The sequence below is a fragment of the Nerophis lumbriciformis genome, linkage group LG08 (genome assembly GCF_033978685.3).
Source record: "Nerophis lumbriciformis linkage group LG08, RoL_Nlum_v2.1, whole genome shotgun sequence".
In the NCBI taxonomy this organism is placed as follows: domain Eukaryota; kingdom Metazoa; phylum Chordata; class Actinopteri; order Syngnathiformes; family Syngnathidae; genus Nerophis; species Nerophis lumbriciformis.
In genome coordinates, this window is record NC_084555.2 from 16,118,787 (window position 1) to 16,144,382 (window position 25,596).

General features: G+C 39.4%; 1 protein-coding gene across 1 annotated transcript in view; it reads right to left on the bottom strand.

Annotated features, from left to right (window-relative positions):
* The window catches only part of mboat2a (membrane bound O-acyltransferase domain containing 2a), a 129,824-nt gene that overhangs the window by 33,274 nt on the left and 70,954 nt on the right, over positions 1-25,596 (bottom strand). The window contains exon 3 of the mRNA XM_061968347.2: positions 14,101-14,178. Coding sequence (XP_061824331.1) covers positions 14,101-14,178 — 78 coding nt within the window. The remainder of the gene's footprint in view (positions 1-14,100; positions 14,179-25,596) is intronic.

Consider the following 25,596-nt stretch of genomic DNA (forward strand, 5'->3'; position numbering starts at 1 on the left):
AAAATTCCGCTCTTAGCGCCTTCAAAATAAGAGCTGGGGCCTCACCTGCCTCTAGTGACTGCACGTCACTGATATATATATATATATATGGGGGGTGGGGGGAGTGGTTGGGGCGGGGGCGTGGCTAAGAGGGGAGGAGTATATTTACAGCTAGAATTCACCAAGTCAAGTATTTCATATATATATATATATATATATATATATATATAAGAAATACTTGACTTTCAGTGAATTCTAGCTATATATATATATATATATATATATATATATATATATATATATATATATATATATAAATAAAATAAATACTTGAATGTCAGTGTTTATTTATTTACGCATATACACACACACCACTCATCTACTCATTGTTGAGTTAAGGGTTGAATTGTCCATCCTTGTTCTATTCTCTGTCACTATTTTTCTAACCATTCTGAACACCCTCTCTGATGATGCATTGCTGTGTGGCACGCACAAAAGTGCTTTCATCAAATGCACTGGAGTCTGGAATCTTCCATCTCTCCTATCCAGGTCCAATCGCAGCTGCGGCTTGGAACTTACAAGCGTATTTCTTCATCTTACTCGTCGTCGCCATGGCTGTATCTTCCTCGTTTTTCTGCTTCGTCTCCTTGTTGTGTGCGCAGTTGTGCACTGCACTCTCTAAAAGCCGTAGATGTTATTGTCACATATGCATGTACACTAGATGGCAGTATTGTCCTGTTTAAGAGTGTCACAATATTGCTGTTTACTGCAGACGAACTGCTTTACGGTAGACGAAAAAGTGACTGCTGTTGTTGTGTGTTGTTACCGCGCTGGGAGGACGTTAATGAAACTGCCTAACAACAAACCCACATAAGAAACCAAGAACTCGCCCTCGATCATTCTACCGTTATAACGTGATTGGGCAGGCACGCTGTTTATATTGTGGGAAAGCGGACGTGAAAACAGGTCAGGTCTGCATGGAGCTGGAGGGGGCGTGGCCTCCAGCTCGGCCTGAATTTCGGGATATTTTCGGGAGAAAATTTGTCCCGGGAGGTTTTTGGGAGAGGCGCTGAATTTCGGGAGTCTCCCGGAAAATCCGGGAGGGTTGGCAAGTATGATTATGGGTAACAAGAACACATGTCTTTTTCCTGGGGCGGATTTTAAATAGGATTTAAAAAAAAACGCTTAGAAGAACGAGACGATTTTTTACATGTCAGACTGCAAAAAAACAACAACATTTTCTCTTCTTATCTCTCATATTGATTGTGAATGATAGGTAAAATTCTCCAAAAAATGCAGTTCCCCTTTAAGGGTCCTTATAATGTTGACAACATTGGCACTTATTTCATAGTTCTGGACCTAAAAAATATGTCTAGATGCATACTCTCCCAAAAATAGACAGTTAGCTCCAAAATGTGGGCAGGCCTGTCTCAGCATACTGATGTCACCTACAGAAAACTAGAGGCAGTTTCACATTACGTAATATATGTTTTTGGTAGCATCTTCATCCTGAATCATGACATTTTTCTGCAGAAATTTGAAATTATGAAATTTACCCACCAGATGCATTGTTGCAGGTTGTAGCAAAAAAACAAGTGATTAGCCTGCAAACATTACCAAATGATGGGAATATGAGGAAAGTATGGACCTCTCCAGTCAAATTGACTTGCGCAAAATGGGGCGGACAAAAAGACATGAGTGTAGTTTGCAGCGACCGTTTTAATCAATTTGACTTCGAAGAAGAAGGGTTTTGGTCGAAGTTTGGATGGAAAATAATTCAAAAACAAATGTGGTCCCGAAAAGCAGACGCATCCACAAGGTGAGATGGACTAAGTTGGAATCTGCAAAAAACAAAGAAAGAAGAGTAGATTTGGAGCTCAAAAACTAGAGAAAAAGAAGGTTAACTAGTATTCTATTTTGCATCCTCTTCTACTGATTTTTTCCTCAATATGCTTGAGGAAATTCTGAAACACATGTTATGGTGTCTATGGAAGAGGAGGTGGGAGAGCACCGAAGTCCAGAAGTGGTACTTTTGTCTGTGTTCATGTGAAATTAAATGTTAATTTACTAAATAGTAAAATCTTTATTTTTTCTAATTCAACATTCATCATTATGACTGTGCTGCCCAGTTGTGATATGTTGTTTGTTTTGATATGTTTTTGTAGGAGGACAAACATGGCACAAATCTCCTTAATTTTTAAAAATCCCACTGTTTATGTTAAACATGCTTCACTGATGAGAGTATTTGGCAAGTGCCGTTTTGTCCTACTAGTTGAAAAGAAAAACTGGAAATTGTGATGTATCATGTTGTATGCATGCAAGTTCGAAATAAACTCAAACTAAACTCACTTTCGGCGGTCGTTGAACTCACCGTAGTTTGTTTACATATGCAACTTTCTCTGACGCTGTCAGAGAAAGTTGTGTTTTAAGCCAATCCGTCTTTGTTTCATTTTGTCCACCAAACTTTTTATGCATGAATGCACAAACATGAGCTTTGATGATGTTATTGATTTGTTGGAGTGCTAATCAGGCATATTTGGTCAGTGCATGACTGCAAGCTAATTGATGCTAACATGCTATTTAGGCTAGCTGTATGTACATATTGCATTTTTTTTTTTTTTTTTGGTACATTTGAGTTGGTTTTATTTTCCTTTACTTACTGTATGTCCTCTGTGTATTTAATTTATATTTCCATGTCTCATGACACATTATCTGCATGCAATATTGGGTGCATTTCTAATAGTTGTTTGTGTGCCGTGTTGTTCCAGACCGCAGCAAACGTTACCCAGCTTGCAAAGACTGAAATAACTTTAACTTTTTAACTGCTTTTTATCTAAGAAATTGTTCTTAGGGTAAATTGTATTTGCTTTTTCAATGTGTATTTTACTTCTGTTTTAAATGTTATTTTTTAGTCTGTCCTTTGCCTCTATTTCTTTGTGGTGTACAGCCCTTTGTTCTTCAACTGTGGTTGTTTTTAAAGGGCTTTATAAATAAAGTTGGTATGGTATGGTATGGTATAAAGTGCAATAATGCCATTTCCTTCAACTTGGACATATACATCTATGCTTTTGGCCATTCTAAGCCAGTAATTTCCAGAAGTTATTTCACCCTCTGAGAAACCTCCGTTTTACAAATGTTTTCCAATGTTGTAAAAATGTGTAGAATAAATATTACGTTTTAAAATTTCTGTCAACAAAGATTTGCGTCAGCCTGCGACACACCGTCATTTTGATAGTAAGCTATTATAGCTAAAAAAGACACTTCCATCATGTGTTGCCTTTATTGTAACACTTACAGGTATATAGGCTTTTAATTTTTTGCGGCTCCATACAAATAGTTTTTTGTATTTTTGGTCCAACATTTGTTTAACAGACAATCTTATGTTATGTGGAATATGTCGATAGGCAATGTTGTGTGTACAGAGGAAGCCAATACACCTTATTAATCTATCCAGTCTGCCTGAGTTCTTGTGGTTTCATTGCATTTGTCCATAATAAGTATTTGGATTTTCCTTTTTGTTCCAAAATGCTTTCTACCAATAAAAGCCTTCCCCTAAACAAGCGTCTCCACCATCCACCACTTTGTGAGGTAACCATTATTTCTTTCCAACATTTTTTTTTTTTATTAATTCATTTAAGTGGAGGGACCAAAAAAGGGAAATAAAAAATTGTGAACTCATGTATATATTTGACTTTTGGTTACAGTATGTTAGTAAATTTCTAAAATTATACACTGTACCGATGGTCAAATAATACTAATATTGTTCGAGGTTATGTACAAAAAGAATGGAATTACAGTGTATGGGTTTATACAACTTAACTACATTGTAAAGAAAAATAATCCTATTTTCCTGGTTAATTTACTCTAAATTTCTACTGTAATTTTACTATTTTTTTAAAATAGTTTATAAAACTGTAGAATTGAAGACATTATCTGTAAATAAACAATCCGCCTGTTATTTTAAGTAATATGCCAGTAATGACAAACTATGTATATTTCTATTTTTTTTACAGAAAAATACCAAATTAATTATACATAGCATTTTCTGTTTTCTTAAATTACTTTCAAATTCATGTAAAATTACAGTAATTATCTTTCATTAAATATGTAGCTTATTATATAAAAGTCTCTGTCCATACTAACAATCTAACTGTAAATAAAGGTATTTTTCTGCAGAACTGTTTCCATCGTCACTTTATTAAAGGCTGTTGATCTTAACAATTCAGAAACAATCTGTAAAATAATGGTATTTTTCTGTGGAACTGCCAGCATTGTCACTTCATTAAAGGTGTTTGATCGTAATAATTTGGAAAAACTCTGTAGAATAAAGGTATTTTCCTGCAGAACTGTTTGCATTGTCACTTTATTAAAGGTGGTTGATCTTAATAATTTAGTAAAAATCTGTAAAAATTATGATATTTTTCCGCAAAACGTTTCATAAAAATGTCTGTAAATATAATGTTTTTGATCATTATTTGGTTTACAATGTTTTACTTTAATTTTATGGTTTTCGTTTGGCAGCCATAGCTGCCAGTAGATGACCGTTTTTTTACAGAATTTTTTTTAACAGTGTATTTGTCATATGGTGTTTCAAAAGTGTTTCTTTAATTCATCATGATATTTAGGTTTTTTTTGGCTGGCCTTAGTGTGTGAATGTGAGTGTGAATGTTATCTATCAGTGTTGGCCCTGCAATGAGGTGTACCCCGCCTTCCACCTGAATGCAGCTGGTATAGGCTACAGCCACCCCCGTGACCCCAAGAGGGACAAGCGGTAGAAAATGGATGGATGGGATGGATTTCATGCTTAATTGGAATCTGGTTCAATCAATCAATCAATCAATCAATCAATCAGACTTTGTTTAAATATTACTTTACATGTACAGACAAGTTGCCAAAGAAAGTGCTTTTCACCTAAAGAAACAAAAACACAGGCACACACACCACTTTTGACAATAACAAGACATGGCAATGAACTGAGAATCGAGGAAAAATGCCACTTTGAGGCATCCACAGTGGAGAATAACTGCAAATGTACGTAATCTAAAAAAATTATAAAATATTTTTTTTATTACAAAAAATACAATTTGGATAATAATTATTAAATAAATAAAAACATGTGATTGTTTTATGGTTATTGTATTATTATTATTATTTATGTATTAGTCATATTTTGTTGCGGTGGGAATCTTTTTTAAGTTTAATCTGCAAAGGCAAGGACTGTCAATAACATGTAGACTGGTAGAAATAGAAAATGTCAATCTAATTTTTTCAAGAAATTAGGGAAAACGTTTCCTCAGTAGAAAACATAACGACTACTCAATCAATTGAGAATTATGTTTATTAAAACATGTTCAACAAGTTATTTGCATTATCCAAACTATTGCCATTCTTCTTATTCCTCACTCACTAGCCTGCAGGGAGCGCTGTGTGCCACGTTGGACAACTGCAGGCATCTAGAACATTATGCTGGACATGTGCAACAGGTGAACTGTCATGAGGAGAAAGGGGAGTGGCAGGTCCAGAGACTACAGAGTGGCAATGCTGTGAAACATGATGCCTCGCACTCTGAATCAAACATTTCTCAGTCTCATTCAGCTTTTCTTTGCCAGGTTCCAAATTCAAAGCCAAAAAAGGAGCTTTGAGCAGCTCAGTGGACTTTTCCTAATGTCAGAGGGAATTAATTGCTGTAGTCAAGACAGAAAAAAGGGATAACAGTATGTCAAAGATGTGCAGAAATTGTAACTGGGAAGTAATAACAAAGGCAGTATGTTGTCTTTAGCAGATATCCTGCCTTCGAGGGCAGGGATATTCATCGACATTGTTTTTGGGGCCACTTCTCCAGAAACCCCCGACCAAAGGGGCAGACTTCTCCTTTCACTATTAGTCCTATTTTGTATATTTTAAAGAACCAGCATCCTCTACAGGAGACATTTAAGATTCCATCCATTTGCTATCACTTGTCCCTCTCAGGGTCGCCGGAGCTTATCCCAGCTGCATGCCGGCGGAAGGCGGAGTACACCCTGGACAAGTCACCACCTCATCGCAGGGCCTACACAGATAGACAGACAACATTCACACTCACATTCACACACTAGGGCCAATTTAGTGTTGAAGATTGGTCTATTTTTTCTGTTACAGGAGCACCCTGATATCTTTAAGGACTAGTTAAATAGCCCGAATGATGAAAAAGAGAGGACCTAAAAATGAAACCTTGTGGAACACGACTAGTATAATAACTAAAGAAGTTGAACAAATGACTACTGACTGCATCTGAACTAAACAAGATACAGCAACAGCTGACCCCAGATTTCCACTGAATGCGAAACAGCCACGCAACGGCGCACACACGGCAGCGGACTCCTTCCGTTTTTATTCAAGTCAATGCTAAATACACGCAGAGCTTCGACTTTTGCCGGAAGCCACAAGAAATCCGTTCGATTTAGCTAAAATCTGCTCGTGTTGGACAATAGGTCATTCATGCACAAACACAAAATAAAGTAATTGTTTTCTTTCAAAATAAAATACTCCGTCTTCAAAGCAAATCGTATTTTACTATTTTAAACTTCCTAATGGGCGGCGACGGACAACTTGTCAAAGGTTTTCAGACTTAATTTGATCTTGTTGACAGAAATGGCCACATGCCGATTCTGCAGGTCCAAAATTAAAGACTAATGTACAGGCATATACTGGGCAGCTATGTCAAGATATGGGGGACTGTGTCAAATATCAGCTGATATGGGGACCGGGAAAGCAGGGGAGTGTTTGTGTGACATGCTTGCCAGGGATAATGTTACCGTTGTATTGTTGCTTGCTGCAAAAAATAAAGTGGTTTATCAAGACAGGTGTGTTGCTCCTGCTCTTCTGGAAGGACAGAATAGATTTTGTGTTGCTCTCGTTAACAACTTCCCATATCACATGATTACGCACGGATTCGCGAGATCTCGCAAAAATCTGCGCTATTTCGCTGCACGACGTAGTCGCAAATAGAACGGGGTGGGGATTGCCAGACGGCAGAGGGTAGTAACGCAACGTCTAGCTTATTCTTATAAAGTAATTAGCTAGCCGTTACTATGTCATATCAGTTTTTGTTAATTTTGTTCATTAGGTTTATAGCCTCACGCTTGTGCGCAGGGATAGATGGAGGTTCTACTCCATCACTGCGGTGAAGGCGGCTGGTTATTCAGTTTGAAACTACTCTTTAGCCACCTGGCTGCTATACTAAGTTAGTCAGAATGGGCTATGGGGAGAGGCACTTTCAAGCCGAAGAGTAGCTAAACATTTAACACACCTAGCTGCATAGAGGAGCTATCGCTAGCTCCTGAGCTAAGTCGCTAACAGAACTGAACAACAAAAACAGATGGGATTAGTGATAAATTCGCTACAAGGGGAGATATAGGTTCTGAAGCAAATCGGTGTATGTGTAAACAAAGCTGTAGTCACTCACCAATAGCATAATGCAGTCGCTGACCAAAGCATTGCATCACTCGGGAGTTGAGAAGTTGGAACCGAAGCCGCCATATTCTTTTAAAAAGTTTGTTGTGTTGCGTTGTTGTGCATCAGAGAAGCCTAAGTAAACACGCAAGGGGCGTGGTTGAGCCAAAGGGATTGAAAGCAGAGAATGCCCTTTGTTTTGCTGTGCTCGTCAGGCGCAGAAAAGGGCAAATCAAAAGTTGCCGGTATGGCGGTATTGTCTCAAATTATATATATATATATATATATATATATATATATTTTCAAAATATACCGGTATGAACTGTAATACCGGTATACTGTGCAGCCCTAATCTAGGAAATATTAAAGTTACATCGCAGACATGATGACTACGCTCCAGACAATTGTGTGCCTTTTGTTTACGTCATCACAACACACAGTTTCAGCAGCGCTGTTTTCGGTGATTAGTCATATTTTGGCAGCCAAATTTTCGGTCTATTTATAGTCAATAGAGTAGTGCGCAAATAGTAGGCTATATATATATCCATTCATACCGTAACAACCTGCTGAGCGGTAATGTTTTATGTTGGTGTGGTTTTGATTTGATGTTCATTTCTTTCATGATCTCAAACACACCGTCCGTGCCTGAAAGCGGATTGGTGGACAATGAGGAAGTGTTGTTGTGTGTCTGGGGAAGCACAGAAGTGAACGTGTTTGCATGGGAGGTAAAAGCTGTTAGAGTTGAACCGGTTGTTATCATAAGATTGGCAAGAAAAATTAAAAATAGCGTCGGACTTTGTGTGACTTCTTCTGGAAGCTCTAACACATTATATCTAATTTGTTTTCCCATTAAAAACCTTAATTTTTTTAAAGAGTGGCGGCTATGATTTTGCCGTGGCGGTACGCCACTATCAGTTACATTAAAGGGGAACATTATCACCAGACCTATGTAAGCGTCAATATATACCTTGATGTTGCAGAAAAAAGACCATATATGTTTTTAACCGATTTCCGAACTCTAAATGGGTGAATTTTGGCGAATTAAACGCCTTTCTAATATTCGCTCTCGGAGCGATGACGTCACAACGTGGCGTCACATCGGGAAGCAATCCGCCATTTTCTCAAACACCGAGTCAAATCAGCTCTGTTATTTTCCGTTTTTTGGACTGTTTTCCGTACCTTGGAAACATCACGCCTCGTCGGTGTGTTGTCGGAGGGTGTAACAACACGAACAGGGTCAAGTTGCACCAGTGGCCCAAAGATGCGAAAGTGGCAAGAAATTGGATGTTTGTTCCGTACACTTTACCGACGAAAGCTATGCTACGACAGAGATGGCAAGAATGTGTGGATATCCTGCGACACTCAAAGCAGATGCATTTCCAACGATAAAGTCAAAGAAATCTGCCGCCAGACCCCCATTGAATCTGCCGGAGTGTGTGAGCAATTCAGGGACAAAGGACCTCGCTAGCACGGCAAGCAATGGCGGCAGTTTGTTCCCGCAGACGAGCGAGCTAAACCCCCTATCCCTGGCCTGCTGACATCAACTCCAAAACTGGACAGATCAGCTTTCAGGAAAAGAGCGCGGATGAGGGTATGTCTACAGAATATATTAGTTAATGAAAATTGGACTGTCTGCACTCTCAAAGTGCATGTTGTTGCCAAATGTATTTCATATGCTGTAAACCTAGTTCATAGTTGTTAGTTTCCTTTAATGCCAAACAAACACATACCAATCGTTGGTTAGAAGGCAATCGCCGAATTCGTCCTCGCTTTCTCTCGTGTCGCTGGCTGTCGTGTCGTTTTCGTCGGTTTCGCTTGCATACGATTCAAACCGATATGGCTCAATAGCTTCAGTTTTTTCTTCAATTTCGTTTTCGCTACCTGCCTCCACACTACAACCATCCGTTTCAATACATTCGTAATCTGTTGAATCGCTTAAGCCGCTGAAATCCGAGTCTGAATCTGAGCTAATGTCGCTATAGCTTGCAGTTCTTTCCGCCATGTTTGTTTGTGTTGGCTTCACTATGTGACGTCACAGGAAAATGGACTGGTGGTTAAAATCAGGCACTTTGAAGCTTTTTTTAGGGATATTGCGTGATGGGTAAAATTTTGAAAAAAACTTCGAAAAATATAATAAGCCACTGGGAACTGATTTTTAATTGTTTTAACAATTCTGAAATTGTGATACTGCGATGAGGTGGCGACTTGTCCAGGGTGTACACCGCCTTCCGCCCGATTGTAGCTGAGATAGGCTCCAGCGCCCCCCGCGACCCCAAAGGGAATAAGCGGTAGAAAATGGATGGATGGATGGAAATTGTGATAATGTTCCCCTTTAAAAAGTAACCCTGAAAAGTTTGCATTTTGGCAGAAATGTCTTCTCCGTTGTTTTCAAGTGTATCCATCTCTCTTGCGTTGTTGATTTGATAAAATCACGTAAATTGCAACTCGCCACAATGCTGTCATGAACACGTATATACCCGAGTGACGCCAAGTATTGGCGAGGGTTGAGTCAATCGGGCCTGATCGCTGTGCTGAAGATTCTTTTTTCATTGAGAGCAAAATCCGGGGGAAAAAAAAAGATCAGCCAGATGCCAAGAAAGGAGGACAAAATATTTAAAATTCCCGGCAATAAACGGTAAGCTTCACAAACTCCTCGAACTAGAGTTCTTGGCAAGTGAGCACAGCTCCTACCCCGCCTCACTCTGTGCATGGAGGAGAAGGCACAGCACCCAGCGCAGACAGAATTAGCTAAGAGACTTCCGTGGCAAGACATTAAGGATTACATACTGTATATCGATATGGCCGCACTGTCTTAATATCGCTTTCTAAAATTAAAATTGGTATAACTCGGTATACCTCCGAGCTCTACTTTAGGGTGTGGAGGACTATCTGACAGAAATGAAGATAATCAGGCAGAGTGATAACAACATACGAGCATGTCTCATCGCCAGTTCATCACCTTTAACCAGTTCAGAGAACAAAAAAACTGTAAAGTACCCGCACAAGAAGCACCAGTCTTATCTAAAAGCATATTTTAAAACTTTACTCGGGGTAAACTGAAAATTTGAGCTATGTGAGTAATATCTCGCTGCTGATCTGAGTACACAGTGAATACACATTTCACTGGAGAAACATTATCAAGCTCACTATCTTAGGTGCCAGCCACTCATGCAGTAGCAGCCATGTGCTCTGCCAGCCATGAAGAATGTGACGTACTTGCGCATCCATGGGAACAAATGTCACCGTTTCAATGTCACATTATCATTTAAAAACGGAATAAACAACCCCTGAGTCTACTGCTGTTGCAATAAAAGAAGATGATTGACTTTGTTTATTTGAGGGAAATTCCACAAAATGTCACAAAATTGCTTATTTTCTGAGGCTTTCTGAGGGCTGAATGCCCTCAGCAAACACTGGCATGTCAGTGCAACCTGCCTCTGTGATTCTGCCCCTCGAGCTGCACTTAAATCCTGCATCGCAAGGTGGGTCGACTTATGGGCTGCAACGGACTGAAACGAGTTTTAGGAATTACACTCACGGGACGCAATGTTAGATCTAATCATCACTTTTCTCCAGTTAAGGCTAGAGGGTTTTCATCACATCACAAAGGAACAACCTCCTTTCTCATGGATATGATGGTGCTTCTGTACCGCCGCGAGTTAGACGCACCCACCCCGTGTCATACATACTCACCACTTTACAATAGACAGCTTTGTTTAAAAAAAAAATAAATAGAAGTTTTCGCTACACTTCTTAAAATGAAGCCTGGAACTCTGCCAACTATCCAACAATGAAACTGTAAATTTGATCGTGTTTTTCTTATCATGTTGAGTTAGCCAATAGTCTAACTCAACATGATGTAGTTGGTCAAATGTGAGCGTAAAATTAGCACTGTAGCTATGCTATTGTTGCTAACGTTTGCGTACTTCGGTACCACCCCTGTACATGTCTTAATGTTAATGTTGTTGTATGTGTGTATTGGTTGGGAACATCTCTGCGCTGCTGACCCGTCTCCGCTCGGGATGGTTTCCTGCTGACCCCACTGTGGACTGGACTCTTACTGTTATGTTGGATCCACTATGGACTGTAGAAAAGCGCTATACAAGTACAACCCATTTATCATTATTATTACTCTCACAATATTATGTTAGACCCACTCGACATCCATTGCATTCGGTCTCCCCTAGAGGGGGGGGTTACCCACATATGCAGTCCTCTCCAAGGTTTCTCATAGTCATTCACATCGACGTCCCACTGGGTGAGTTGTTCCTTGCCCTTATGTGGGCTCTGTACCGAGGATGTCGTTGTGGCTTGTGCAGCCCTTTGAGACACTTGTGATTTAGGGCTATATAAATAAACATTGATTGATTGATTGATTGATTGAGTGATATATGTCCTTTAATAGTATGAGTGCAAAGTTACAGAGAGTGTATACTGTATGTAAAAAAAGTAGAGAAAGTGCTTAATAGTGCTTCTTGGAGACATACACTTTAAATAGGTTAAGTGGGTTATACTTGAATAGCGCTTTTCTACCTTCAAGGTAGGGCTAGGCGATATGGCCTTTTTTTAATATCGCGATATTTTAAGGCCATGTCGCGATACACGATATATATCTCGATATTTTTGCCTTAGCCTTGAATGAACACTTGATGCATATAATCACAGCAGTATGATGATTCTGTGTCTACATTAAAACATTATTCTTCATACTGCATTAATATATGCTACTTTAAAACTTTTATGCAGAGAAGGAAATCCCAACTAAAAAATTCACTATTTTTTTCATACGGTGTTGATCTGGAAATGTTTGCTTCGGCATTTTGATGGTGTGGGCGTGTGGCACCTAACTGAGATGTTGACATGCGGAGTAAGCACTGTTCATTTTCTAGAAGGTGACTTTTCAAATGATGCCACATATTAGCAGTAATGCTACTTTTTATAGCAACGCTTTCGCCCCACACTTGACAAATTACGGTTGTCTGTTCGACATATTCCCACTTGAAGCCAAACCACCACCAGACGATGAACCCCCTGCTGTTTTTTGGGGGAATTCATTATTCCTTCATTTGTTACCAGATTCGCACCTTCTTTCGCTTGTATTACCGCTAGCATCACAGCTAACTTTAGCCATGCTGCTACCTCTTTGCTGAGTGAGGGCGTATATGTATGTAGTGTAATGCCCGCAGCTAAAAGCAACTGCGTGAGAACGCATACTCGAACATCACGATATAGTCATTTTCTATATCGCACAGAGACAAACCCACGATATATCGCGCATATCGATATATCGCCCAGCCCTACTTCAAGGTACTCAAAGCGCATTGACACTATTTCCACATTCACCCATTCACACACACATTCACACACTAATGGCGGGAGCTGTCATGCAAGGCCCTGACCACGACCCATCAGGAGCAAGGGTGAAGTGTTTTGCTCAAGGACACAACAGACTTGACTAGGGTGGTAGAAGCTGGGGATCGAACTAGGAACCCTCAGGTTGCTGGCACGGCCACTCTACCAACAGTGCCATGCCGTCCCCATTTTGTCATAGGCGTGGAAAGTAGACCGTAGAAAAACACGGCTCATATTCATTAAAGTTACCGATACACAAAACAGTGTGGTCAGGATGAGGGCTTACTAAAAGCATGTTTAAACTTTGTACGTTTTTTGGGCAACACACGTCCAATTCATTATTAGGGGACCTCTAACGCTAGTTTCAAAAATGTTTAAAAAAAGAGTATAATAAGGTGCATGATAAATTACATACTGATGATTCCAACATTAACAAAATAGCGCTGACAAAAATGTATTTCAAAAAACAACAACCCCATAACTTGTAGGGGGTCAGGGTGAGAAAATCCTACCTGTCTTAAATGTTCCCTGAGCTCACTGTAAACTAACATGGCGTTTATCATGTGGGACTTCTTCACTGTTTCAGAGAAGGCATTTCACAAATATTCTGCAAACATTCAGCGAGGTGGGAAAAAAACAAAATTGCGCGTTAATACATCAAACCTTATCGCTACGACTGTGTTTTTGAAATCCTACAAACACAGACCCCTGCTAGTATAGAAGGGGAGTTAAAAAATAAAAGATGTAAAGTTAATGGTTATCGGTATTGGCTTGAAAAAAAAAAAAAAAGATACCGTGCATCCCTATATAATAGGGCACTTTTAAAACCTACACTGTAATATAGCTTGTTAGAATATCAAAACCTTTATGTAAATATGATATCGCAAAACATCCGGGGATGAATCTTTATCCCTGATTTATTCAGCTTGATCCTGTTCTTTGTTTTAGGTCAGAGTCAGACTGAGGCCTTCCTTTGAGTGAGCAGCTGCTTTGGTATAAAAAAAAAAAATGTTTAGTTAGCATCTATTTTCAGTGTTCAGCCCACGGGGGGAAACATCTTCTGTTTACACCTGCACTCATAACCTTGAATTGTGGTGAATTGAAGATCAAAGTGCGTGTGTTTGCTTAGGTGTGTGCGTGCGTTTGCTTAGGTGTGTGCGTTTGTGTGTGTGTGTGTGGGTGTGTATATTCCAATAAGCCACTATCGTAGATGTAAGCCTGAGGGCATTGTCACCGTGATCCTCGCTTGTACACCTCAAACAAAGCCAGACATAGATTTGCCGACGGTCAATCTTGCTTGTCCCACCGAGCGGGCCATGGTTGTGTTCGAGCTCTTACTTGTGCATGTGCTCCAGACCGGCGAAGACGATCACGCTGTACGACAAACCGCTTTGCACCAGGAAATGGAGGGAATACCTGTAGGGGTGGAAAGAACGAGCTCGTGAATATCATACCAGGGATACATTTGTTGGCATGGACATTCGGGTTTGTGTCAAGAGATAGTACTTGAGTGAGCACATTAGCCTTCAAGGGGAACATTATCACCAGACCTATGTAAGCGTCAATATATACCTTGACGTTGCAGAAAAAAGACCATATATTTTTTTAACCGATTTCCGAACTCTATATGGGTGAATTTTGGCGAAATAAACGCCTTTCTATTATTCGCTCTCGGAGCGATGACGTCACAATGTGACGTCGCATCGGGAAGCAATCCGCCATTTTCTCAAACACTGAGTCAAATCAGCTCTGTTATTTTCCGTTTTTTCGACTGTTTTCCGTACCTTGGAGACATCATGCCTCGTCGGTGTGTTGTCGGAGGGTGTAACAACACGAACAGGGACGGATTCAAGTTGCACCAGTGGCCCAAAGATGCGAAAGTGGCAAGAAGTTGGACGTTTGTTCCGCACACTTTACCGACAAAAGCTATGCTACGACAGAGATGGCAAGAATGTGTGGATATCCTGCGACACTCAAAGTAGATGCATTTCCAACGATAAAGTCAAAGAAATCTGCCGCCAGACCCCCAATGAATCTGCCGGAGTGTGTGAGCAATTCAGGGACAAAGGACCTCGCTAGCACGGCAAGCAATGGCGGCAGTTTGTTCCCGCAGACGAGCGAGCTAAACCCCCTGGATGTCTTGGCTCACACCGTCCCGAAGATGATCAAGAGAAGAATATCGACCTTAGCTTTCCTGGCCTGCTGACATGAGGGTATGTCTCCAGAATATATTAATTGATGAAAACAGGGTTGTCTGCACTCTCAAAGTGCATGTTGTTGCCAAATGTATTTCATATGCTGTAAACCCAGTTCATAGTTGTTAGTTTCCTTTAATGCCAAACAAACACATAGCAATCGTTGGTTAGAAGGCGATCGACGAATTCGTCCTCGCTTTCTCCCGTGTCGCTGGCTGTCATGTCGTTTTCGCTTGCATACGGTTCAAACCGATATGGCTCAATAGCTTCAGTTTCTTCTTCAAGTTCGTTTTCGCTACCTGCCTCCACACTACAACCATCCGTTTCAATACATTCGTAATCTGTTGAATCGCTTAAGCCACTGAAATCCGAGTCTGAATCCGAGCTAATGTCGCTATAGCTTGCTGTTCTTTCCGCCATGTTTGTTTGTGTTGGCTTCACTATGTGACGTCACAGGAAAATGGACGGGTGGTTAAAATCAGGGACTTTGAAGCTTTTTTTAGTGATATTGCGTGATGGGTAAAATTTTGAAAAAAACTTCGAAAAATATAATAAGCCACTGGGAACTGATTTTGTAATGGTTTTAACAATTCTGAAATTGTGATAATGTTCCCCTTTAAAACTGTATCAGGGGTTTGTGGCTCTTCAGGGGAGATAGCAGCATAAGAAAATGTGATAGTGTGCTCCAGAAACACGTTTTTAGGGTACATGGGAGGCTTTTAACTGTAGTATGTTTAAGATTATGTCCTACACTGCAAAAACTGAAATCTAAGTAAGATTAAATATCTCAAATAAGGGTGATATTTGCTTATTTTCTGACTGATAAGATAATTCTTCTCACTAAGCAGATTTTAAGTTACCCGGTAGTGTTTTACTTGTTTTAAGGGTTTTGGTCCTAAATTATCTCAGTAAGATATTACAGCTTGTTGCTGAGATTTTATGACCTGTATTGAGTAAAACATGCTTGAAACTAGAATATCAACTGTTGCAAAGCTGTGTCATCAACACTCACAAGTATAATACTGCTTTTTTAAAGTAATAGTTTCTTACTTCAGGCATGAAAAAAAAAATCATGATGCCGAGCGCATATCATTATGTCAAGATAATGGCACTAGCATTTACTTAATTTAAGAATATTTTTCAACTTATTGAGCAAAAAGGTCTCTTTTTTTCTACCAAGAAAAGTGCACTTGTTATTAGTGAGAATATACTTATTTTAAGGTATTTTTGGGTTCATTGAGGTTAGCTAATATTACTTGTTTTGGAAAGTCTTGACAAGCCGAATTTTCTTGTTCTATTGGCAGATAATTTAGCTTAGTTCAAATAAAATACCCCTAATTTTTGTGGGGGTTTTTTTCTTGTTTTTGAACACTGACTTTCTGCAGTGTAGAGCCTTACATTGCCACACATTTTAATCTATGATAACTTTAGTCCTTTCTGAATTATAAATACAATTTTGCTACAGTGCTTAATACTCTTGTTAGACAATACCAAAGCATCACATCATAAGGTTCATGTATTTTGACGTAAGCTTGCAATGATTTGGTGATTTAACCCCCAATTCCAACCCATTGCCCAAGCAGGGAGGCAATGGGTCCCATTTTTATAGTCTTTGGTATGACTCGGCCGGGGTTTGAACTCGCGACCTCCCAGTCTCAGGGCGGACACTCTAACCACAGGGCCACTGAGCAGGTCATTGAATTAATATAGTTAGGATGTAATGGTATTGTAAATACTGATGTATTGGGGTATTAAAATCATCACAATAATGCCCTGACGTGTGTGACAATATAAAATGAAAACATTGTTAAGTGTGTTTTTTTTCTGGCACTTTTGAATTGGCCAGTCTGAAAAGTAAACTACAGCTCCTAAAATTTCCAGTGCAACACGTGCAAAGTCCCTGTGTTAAAAGTCGTAAAGTGGAGAGAAAAGATTGGGGTTTTTTCGGACATTTCCTGACATTTTCATCAAAATGCATCCATAACTTTTTGAGTTATGGAGCTAACAGACAGGCAAACAAACCCTGGTGAAAACACAACCTCTTTGGTCTGCATACTGTAAGGCAGTGGTTCTTAACCTGGGTTCGATCGAACCCTAGGGGTTCGGTCAGTCGGCCTCAGGGGTTCGGCAGAGCCTCCGCCGCTGAGGTCAAGACACACCCAACTCATCGTGTAAATAAAAAGTTCTCCCTATCGGCGTATTATGGATACCCCCAAACAATTTTCCCTCTAATTTTCCATGTGATTTGCAGGTGTGTGTTGTGAGTTCATGCACTGTGTTTGTGTTGTTCTTTGAACAAGGTGATGTTCATGCACGGTTCATTTTGTGCACCAGTAAAAAAAAGATAACTTTGTCTTGAATTTGAAAAAAAAAAACATTTTATTTTTCACTAAAGAAGAGTTCGGTGAAGGCGCATATGAAACTGGTGGGGTTCGGTACCTCCAACAAGGTTAAGAACCACTGCTGTAAGGCAAAGCACGCCACCTTGATCTGCAACATTTCCAAGACGACACATAAAGCTGGTCAAAAGTTGTGATGTTTTGACCCACATTTTTTCAGTTACACTAAATCAACTCGTAGTATAAATGGTTTTGTTATCTGTTTTAAATAGGAAATGCGCCGGACAATGTATTGTAGCGGTTGCTTTAAGGACATAATTCACCACACCTGTTTACTTGACTTTGTCGTCATTATTCACGGTCATTGTTCTATTGTGGACATAATGTTGTTCTTGTTTAGCATTCATATATGCAGTTAAGAGTGAGTGATTCGGTGCGGCCCCTTTAAGTGACAGTCAGTAGATTTACCCAAAGGTGGGGGTTTGTTGTCAAACGCTACTTCAAGTTGTCTTTCTTTCGCATTACAAGCGCAACAGTATTTACTAGAGATGTCCTATAATATCAGACTGTCAATATTATCGGCCGATAAATGCTTTAAAATGTAATATCGGAAATTATTGGTATCGGTTTCGAAAAGTAAAATTTATGACTTTTTAAAACGCCGCTGTACAGAGTGGTACACGGACGTAGGGAGAAGTACAGAGCGCCAATAAAACTTAAAGGCACTGCCTTTGAGTGCCGGCCCAATCACATACTATCTACGGCTTTTCACACACACAAGTGAATGCAATACATACTTGGTCAACAGCCATACAGGTCACACTGAGGGTGGCCGTATAAACAACTTTAACACTGTTACAAATATACGCCACACAGTGAACCCACACCAAACCAGAATGACAAACACATTTCGGGAGAACATCTGCACCGTAACACAACATAAATACAACAGAACAAATACCCAGAACCCCTTGCAGCACTAACTCTTCCGGGACGCTACAATATACACCCCCCGCTACCCACCCCCACCTCAACCCCGCCGCTCCCCCTACGACCCCGCCCACCTCAACCTCCTTATACTCTCTCAGGGAGAGCATGTCCCAGATTCCAAGCTGCTGTTTTGAGGCATGTTAAAAAAAATAATGCACTTTGAGACTTCAATAATAAATATGGCAGTGCCATTTTGGCATTGTTTTCCATAACTTGAGTTGATTTATTTTGGAAAACGTTGTTACATTGTTTAATGCATCCGGCGGGGCATCACAACAAAATTAGGCATAATAATGTGTTAATTCCACGACTGTATATATCGGTATCCGTTGATATCGGAATCTGTAATTAAGAGTTGGATATTGGCAAAAAAGCCATCATCGGACATCTCTCGTATTTACATTATTAAAGGTTCAATAGTCAGCTAACTTTTCTGAGAATCAGCATTTTCCAAACTGATATAATATGATGTCCACCGCTGAGGACACTGTTTCTCTGAAGTTAAAAGTCAAAAGACACTAATGTGAACTTTATTGTGTTACACTTGTTGCACTGGTGTATACACTTGTTTGTAGTAATCAATATGATTATAACATTTGAGCATTATGTTTGTGTTCAAATACAGTAAGTAATACCGTGATAATATTGTACCGTGAGATTTAAATATCGTTACATCCCTAGCAGTTGGTGTTGATATGTCTTTAAAAACTAAAACCTATATTGTGGTCAATAACCTCTGACACTCCAAAATGATACAGACAGTTTAGGTGTCCCGATAATTTTAACCATACGCCGTATAGGTGCATCAGAGCCAGAACAAACAGACTCAGAGACAGCTTCTTTCCCAGAGCTGTCACCATCTTGAACTCTAACTTATAATATATATAACGTGGTGGGAGTGGAGCTAGACTCTCTGGCGGTGGTGTCAGAGAGGAGAAGTCTAGCAAAGCTCCTAGCCATTATGGACAACACCTCCCACCCACTACACTCGGACCTTGTAGAGAGAATGAGCACGTTCAGTGGAAGGCTCAGACTCCCAAAATGCAACACAGGAGGTCCTTCACACCGACAGCCATCAGACTGTATAATGCATAAATTCCTTGACTGCACTTAAATGTAGAGTATATGTAGAATATATTTATATTTATATTATTTATATATTATATATATAATATATTATATATATTATATTATTTATTATTATTACTGTCTATTGTGAGCGAACTGTGGTGCTGAATCTCCCCCAGGGATCAATAAAGTACTTTCTATTCTATTCTAATAATAATTCACCCCTATACAATATCCTACCCTAATACCCTACTGTGCAATATTACCCTTCGAGTGCAATACGTCCGACACTGATTGTTATTTATTACTCCGGTACTCTTGTCTTGTTCTGTATATTGTACAGTATTTTGTATTTCTAGTGTTTTGTATATTGTACGGGATTGCTTATTATTTTTATTGGATAGTAGTCTGTTTATTTCAATGGTTAGTTTTTTCTTTATTACCTGTTGTGTAATTTATTTTATTTTTACCCCATATTTGTTCCCACTACCGCACCTTAAATTGGAGTCCTTAATCTCGTTATATGCAAATATAATGACAATAAAGTCCATTCTATTCCCTATTCTTTTAAAGTAACAGGCAATTACAACATAGTGTCTCAGAACAAGAAAGTGTCACGCAGTGTTTGCAGGAAATCACACTGTTCCTTTTTTCCGTAATATCTCCTGCTTTGTGAACTGTGACATACACCAATAAAAGAGGAAATTACGGAATCTTGAAAGCGGTCGGTCACGCCATCCATGTGAGGCAGGACCTTTTCAACTGATAAGTGACAGACAACTCACATTAATCACATCCCTTTCCTGTGATGCACCCTCATTTCCCCACACACACGGTTGACTACAGCAGTACCAGCAGCTACCAGTCAGGCCATTGAACCGGTGGTGGTGGTGGTGGTGGTGGTGGTTGTGGGGCTGAGAGGGTAACAAGGAGTCTTAACGTCATAGCAAAGCCCCCAAAAGAAAGAAGAGATGTCACATTGTGTTAACGGTGTGGTGGAAACAGGGTACAATAGGTCAATAAAGGGCAGTAATGTCCGTGGAAGGGAGAGGGAAATATGTCAAAAAGTCCAAAAGACTAACCTATTTGCTTGTGGGTGGGTGGGTGATGTCTTACTAGTTCACATCCCTAGTGGATCATAAACAAACAAGTTTGTCTGAAAAGATTTGACTCTGTCCACCAGGAGAGCACACAACATCATAAAGGACAGTACGCACCCCCAGCACAGTCTCTTCAGCCTCCTACCATCAGGCAGACGATACAGGAGCCTGAAATCCAGGACTACAAGACTGACAGACAGTTTCTACCCACAGGCCATCAGGCTTGTGAATGCTAACTTGTGAATGCTAGCTTCCCCCCCATTTTACTTTTGTCTTTTTGAACAAAAGACAGCTACCATGACCACCCCCGAACTGTGAACCATCACTGTAGACACTTTTCACCTTTGATCACTAAAGACACTTTAACTGCTGCTGTGGCCAAATGTCACCTCCATATTTATACTGTTGACTGTCAATCTGAATGTGCAATAATGTTATGTTACTTACTGTGCCTTGTGTATACATTTTTATTTTTTATTTTTAGCTAAGTACCATGTGACTTGTTGAAGGGTGGACTAGCAAAGTAAGATTTTCATTGTACGGCAAACTGTCTGTTTAACTGTGCATATGACAATAAACAATCTTGAATCTTGAATCTTTGACATTTTTCTCTGTCCTCAAGTGGCAGATAGTGGGGGAGCGACTCTGGAAATAAATGGCAGCGGCTGCCAGGTGGGCAGCTCCAGGGGAGGGGCCACAGGACAGGTGCCCTCCGAGACCGAACAAGTGCAAAGGGTGCTTGAAGTTCACAGTTAACAAATGGGAATTGTGGGGGTATGAGGTGGAATGGTCCGCACCGAGTGGAATATTTTTAAGGGTGCAACATTTTTAAAAGAAAAAAATATACACTTTTACTATGTTCTCCCCCTCAGACTGACATGCAAATATCTGTGTTTGTGTATGGACAAACATATTATGTGTTTTCAATTGTACTTGTGAGATTAATATAACAAACTTAGCCACCTGTTTCTGTAGTACCTATCTGTGTGAATGCACAAACATGTGTATGTGAATGGACCGTGCTTACATTTTAAGTTTGTGTGCGAATAACGGACAAACAACTGTGCAAAGCGACAAAGAGCTATAATGTGGTTGTTAATTTTCGTGACAAAGATGTTGGCTTTAAAATTATGTTGGGAAAGTGACTCATTGTAAAAAGTACTGTAGCATTTGTGGGCAAAGGGATCAAGATTAACAGTGATCGGTATAATATTACACAAGTGTATGTTATCATACTGTATATAAACATTATGTGATTACATCAGAAAGAGTGGATGTTATTCATAAAGTATATGGAGAGCCAAGCTTGATCTCTAAAAGCCTCCTTGGATACAGCAATCTATTCTGGATTATAGACTATTAATGTAGCAAATAACATTCTCTGGCAGGCTCTCAAGAACATAAAACGTCTTGTATTGATTTTTGGAGCCATTTTAGACAAACCCGCTGCAATGACGTTGACAAACTCGACAATAGGATTTTATTTTTATTTTATAAACGTTGTTACTCTGATGTGTTATTATTATGATTAAATGTACATGCTGTCTATATTAACAAACAAAGGGCTGATTTGAATTAAAATGTCAGAAATGGCGGTAGAAATGGATGGATGGATGGGATGAGGAACAAGTGATTAGATTATAAGGGTAATTGGTCAGTGAATTTTTGGGTCAATTAATTTTCTTTTCATGAATGAGAATTGAAAAACACAAGACAAAAAATTAAGTAAGTCAAAGAGCAATAACTACTATCGGCTTGCAATTCATAATAATACCGATTCGGAATATATTTAAAACTTTCAAGGCCATCTCTGTGCTCACTCTGCACCTTCACTTCATACATCAGCCGCCAAGAAGAGTCTTTGTAACCTGTTACCAGTTTTGAAAATATTTAATCATAATTTATAAACCAAATAATATATCGCGAGACTCTATTCAAAATTGAATTGTCATCTAAAAAATGGTTAGATTATAACGTTATATTTCAAAGAACAAAAATTTTAATCACCAGTCAGGAGAAACTAAAAAATGTACCAAAATCTTATACCAAAAACAGAAGTTGCTATTTGTGTTGGTAAGATCTGAATCAATATACTTTTACATAAAACGTTGTCGTTGTGGCTTGTGCAGCCCTTTGAGACACTTGTGATTTAGGGCTATATAAATAAACATTGATTGATTGAAAACACAGGATACAACTCTACACAGGCCATCCAAATAGAAACTTCCGATTTCAGTGTGGGAATATGAAAAAAACAAAAAAAAACTACACATTTTTGGTTAAAAAAAAAAAATTAATAAATTAAAAAAAATTGCTACTGCTTATTGGTTGTTTTTATTTTGGTTTTATGAATTATAAATTGAAAATCGCACATAATTATTGCTTTTCAACATTGAAAAATAATAAAAAAATTTAGTTATTTTTGTATTTCAAAATGAAATTCAAATAAACCAATTGTTTTTTGCTTTCCAATTACCATTCCATCCATCCATCCATTTTCTACCGCTTGTCCCTCTCGGGGTTGCGGGAGGTGCTAGAGCCTACCCCAGTTGCATTCGGCCGGAAGGCGGGGTACACCCTGAACAAGGCGCAATTACCATTCAAGAACAGAAAATTCAATGACAATACGGACCACGGTCTAAAATTAGAATAAAAAAATTAAAAAAAGATTTACTATCAGGTAGGTATGTGTAAGTCGATCGGCCCCCTGTCAGTATCAGATTACTGCTTATCTCTTTTTCTGTACGTATTTTTAGTCCCATGGCTAACAAGCGGCTAGCAGCTAATTGTGTCTCCATACACAGTGTGCAGCCGCTCATCTAGAATAATAATAATCACCTCCATTGCGACAAAAAAACAGCATTTCTGAATATCATAAGCGTCATTTTACAGCAGAAAGTAAGCAGTTATTAAAAGGAAATTAACAAGTAGATCATCAAGAGTTGAGAGAGAGGATAATATAACAAAAATAAATGCATGAAAAATACAATTCACCATCACACTGAATTACTGGGAGCGCTGACCTTTTTCCCTTTGCAAAAACAAAGGTTTTCGTTTTTTTCAAATTTTCGCTAGCTTGTGGGCTTATGTTTAGGCTAACATATGTAATGCATTGTACGTGATACGTCATCGTTGAGGACAAGAACATAGATATATAACAAAACTACATTATTAGTTCCAATGGATTTAGATGGCTTTCTATGTATTTCCATTTCTTTTCTAAAAGTTATGTATTCATATTTTGTGCAATACTTCATACATAGACACACTTATGTAGGTGTTTTTGGTGTGTAAACACATCTGTTAATGCTAAGTACTTGTGCAAGTGCAACGATACCAGCACTTTAACTTACTAAGCCGAGGGAGATGTGTATTTTCTTTCACTTTTTATATGCAACAATTTAGCACACTTGCTTTAGCACTATAGCATTTCTACAACTGCCTTATGCACTTGAACTACTATGGTGACGTTATTCTTGATCTGTACTGACTGAAGTCATGCAGCAACCTACTGTTATTTTATTTTTTATTAATTAATCAGAGTCTGTGTATTTTATTGTACTGTTTATGTCTGATGTTGGTTCTGTCTAACTTAAAGGGGAACATTATCACCAGACCTATGTAAGCGTCAATATATACCTTGATGTTGCAGAAAAAAGACCATATATTTTTTTAACCGATTTCCGAACTCTAAATGGGTGAATTTTGGCGAATTAAATGCCTTTCTAATATTCGCTCTCGGAGCGATGACGTCACAACGTGGCGTCACATCGGGAAGCGATCCGCCATTTTCTCAAACACCGAGTCAAATCAGCTCTGTTATTTTCCGTTTTTTCGACTGTTTTCCGTACCTTGGAGACATCATGCCTCGTCGGTGTGTTGTCGGAGGGTGCAACAACACGAACAGGGACGGATTCAAGTTGCACCAGTGGCCCAAAGATGCGAAAGTGGCAAGAAATTGGACGTTTGTTCCGCACACCTTACCGACGAAAGCTATGCTACGACAGAGATGGCAAGAATGTGTGGATATCCTGCGACACTCAAAGCAGATGAATTTCCAACGATAAAGTCAAAGAAATCTGCCGCCAGACCCCCATTTAATCTGCCGGAGTGTGTGAGCAATTCAGGGACAAAGAACCTCGGTAGCACGGCAAGCAATGGCGGCAGTTTGTTCCTGCAGACGAGCGAGCTAAACCCCCTATCGACCCTAGCTTCCCTGGCCTGCTGACATCAACTCCAAAACTGGACAGATCAGCTTTCAGGAAAAGAGCGCGGATGAGGGTATGTCTACAGAATATATTAATTGATGAAAACTGGGCTGTCTGCACTCTCAAAGTGCATGTTGTTGCCAAATGTATTTCATATGCTGTAAACCTAGTTCATAGTTGTTAGTTTCCTTTAATGCCAAACAAACACATACCAATCGTTGGTTAGAAGGCGATCGCCGAATTCGTCCTCGCTTTCTCCCGTGTCGCTGGCTGTCGTGTCGTTTTTGTCGGTTTCGCTTGCATACGGTTCAAACCGTTATGGCTCAATAGCTTCAGTTTCTTCTTCAATTTCGTTTTCGCTACCTGCCTCCACACTACAACCATCCATTTCAATACATTCGTAATCTGTTGAATCGCTTAAGCCGCTGAAATCCGAGTCTGAATCCGAGCTAATGTCGCTATAGCTTGCTGTTCTTTCCGCCATGTTTGTTTGTGTTGGCTTCACTATGTGACGTCACAGGAAAATGGACGGGTGTTTATAACGATGGTTAAAATCAGGCACTTTGAAGCTTTTTTTAGGGATATTGCGTGATGGGTAAAATTTTGAAAAAAACTTCGAAAAATATAATAAGCCACTGGGAACTGATTTTTAATGGTTTTAACCATTCTGAAATTGTGATAATGTTCCCCTTTAACTTTTTATGGACCTTGTTGTATAAACCATCAACCTGCCGAGGAATGCGGGTGGAAATTAAATCAGAGCCATTAGTAGGAAATAATTTCAATATTGAATTCATATTTTTACTGTGTTTTTGTCTGATTACTATCCATCCATCCATCTTCTTCCGCTTATCCGAGGTCGGGTCGCAGGGGTAGCAGCCTAAGCAGGGAAGCCCAGACTTCCCTCTCCCCAGCCACTTCGTCCAGCTCCTCC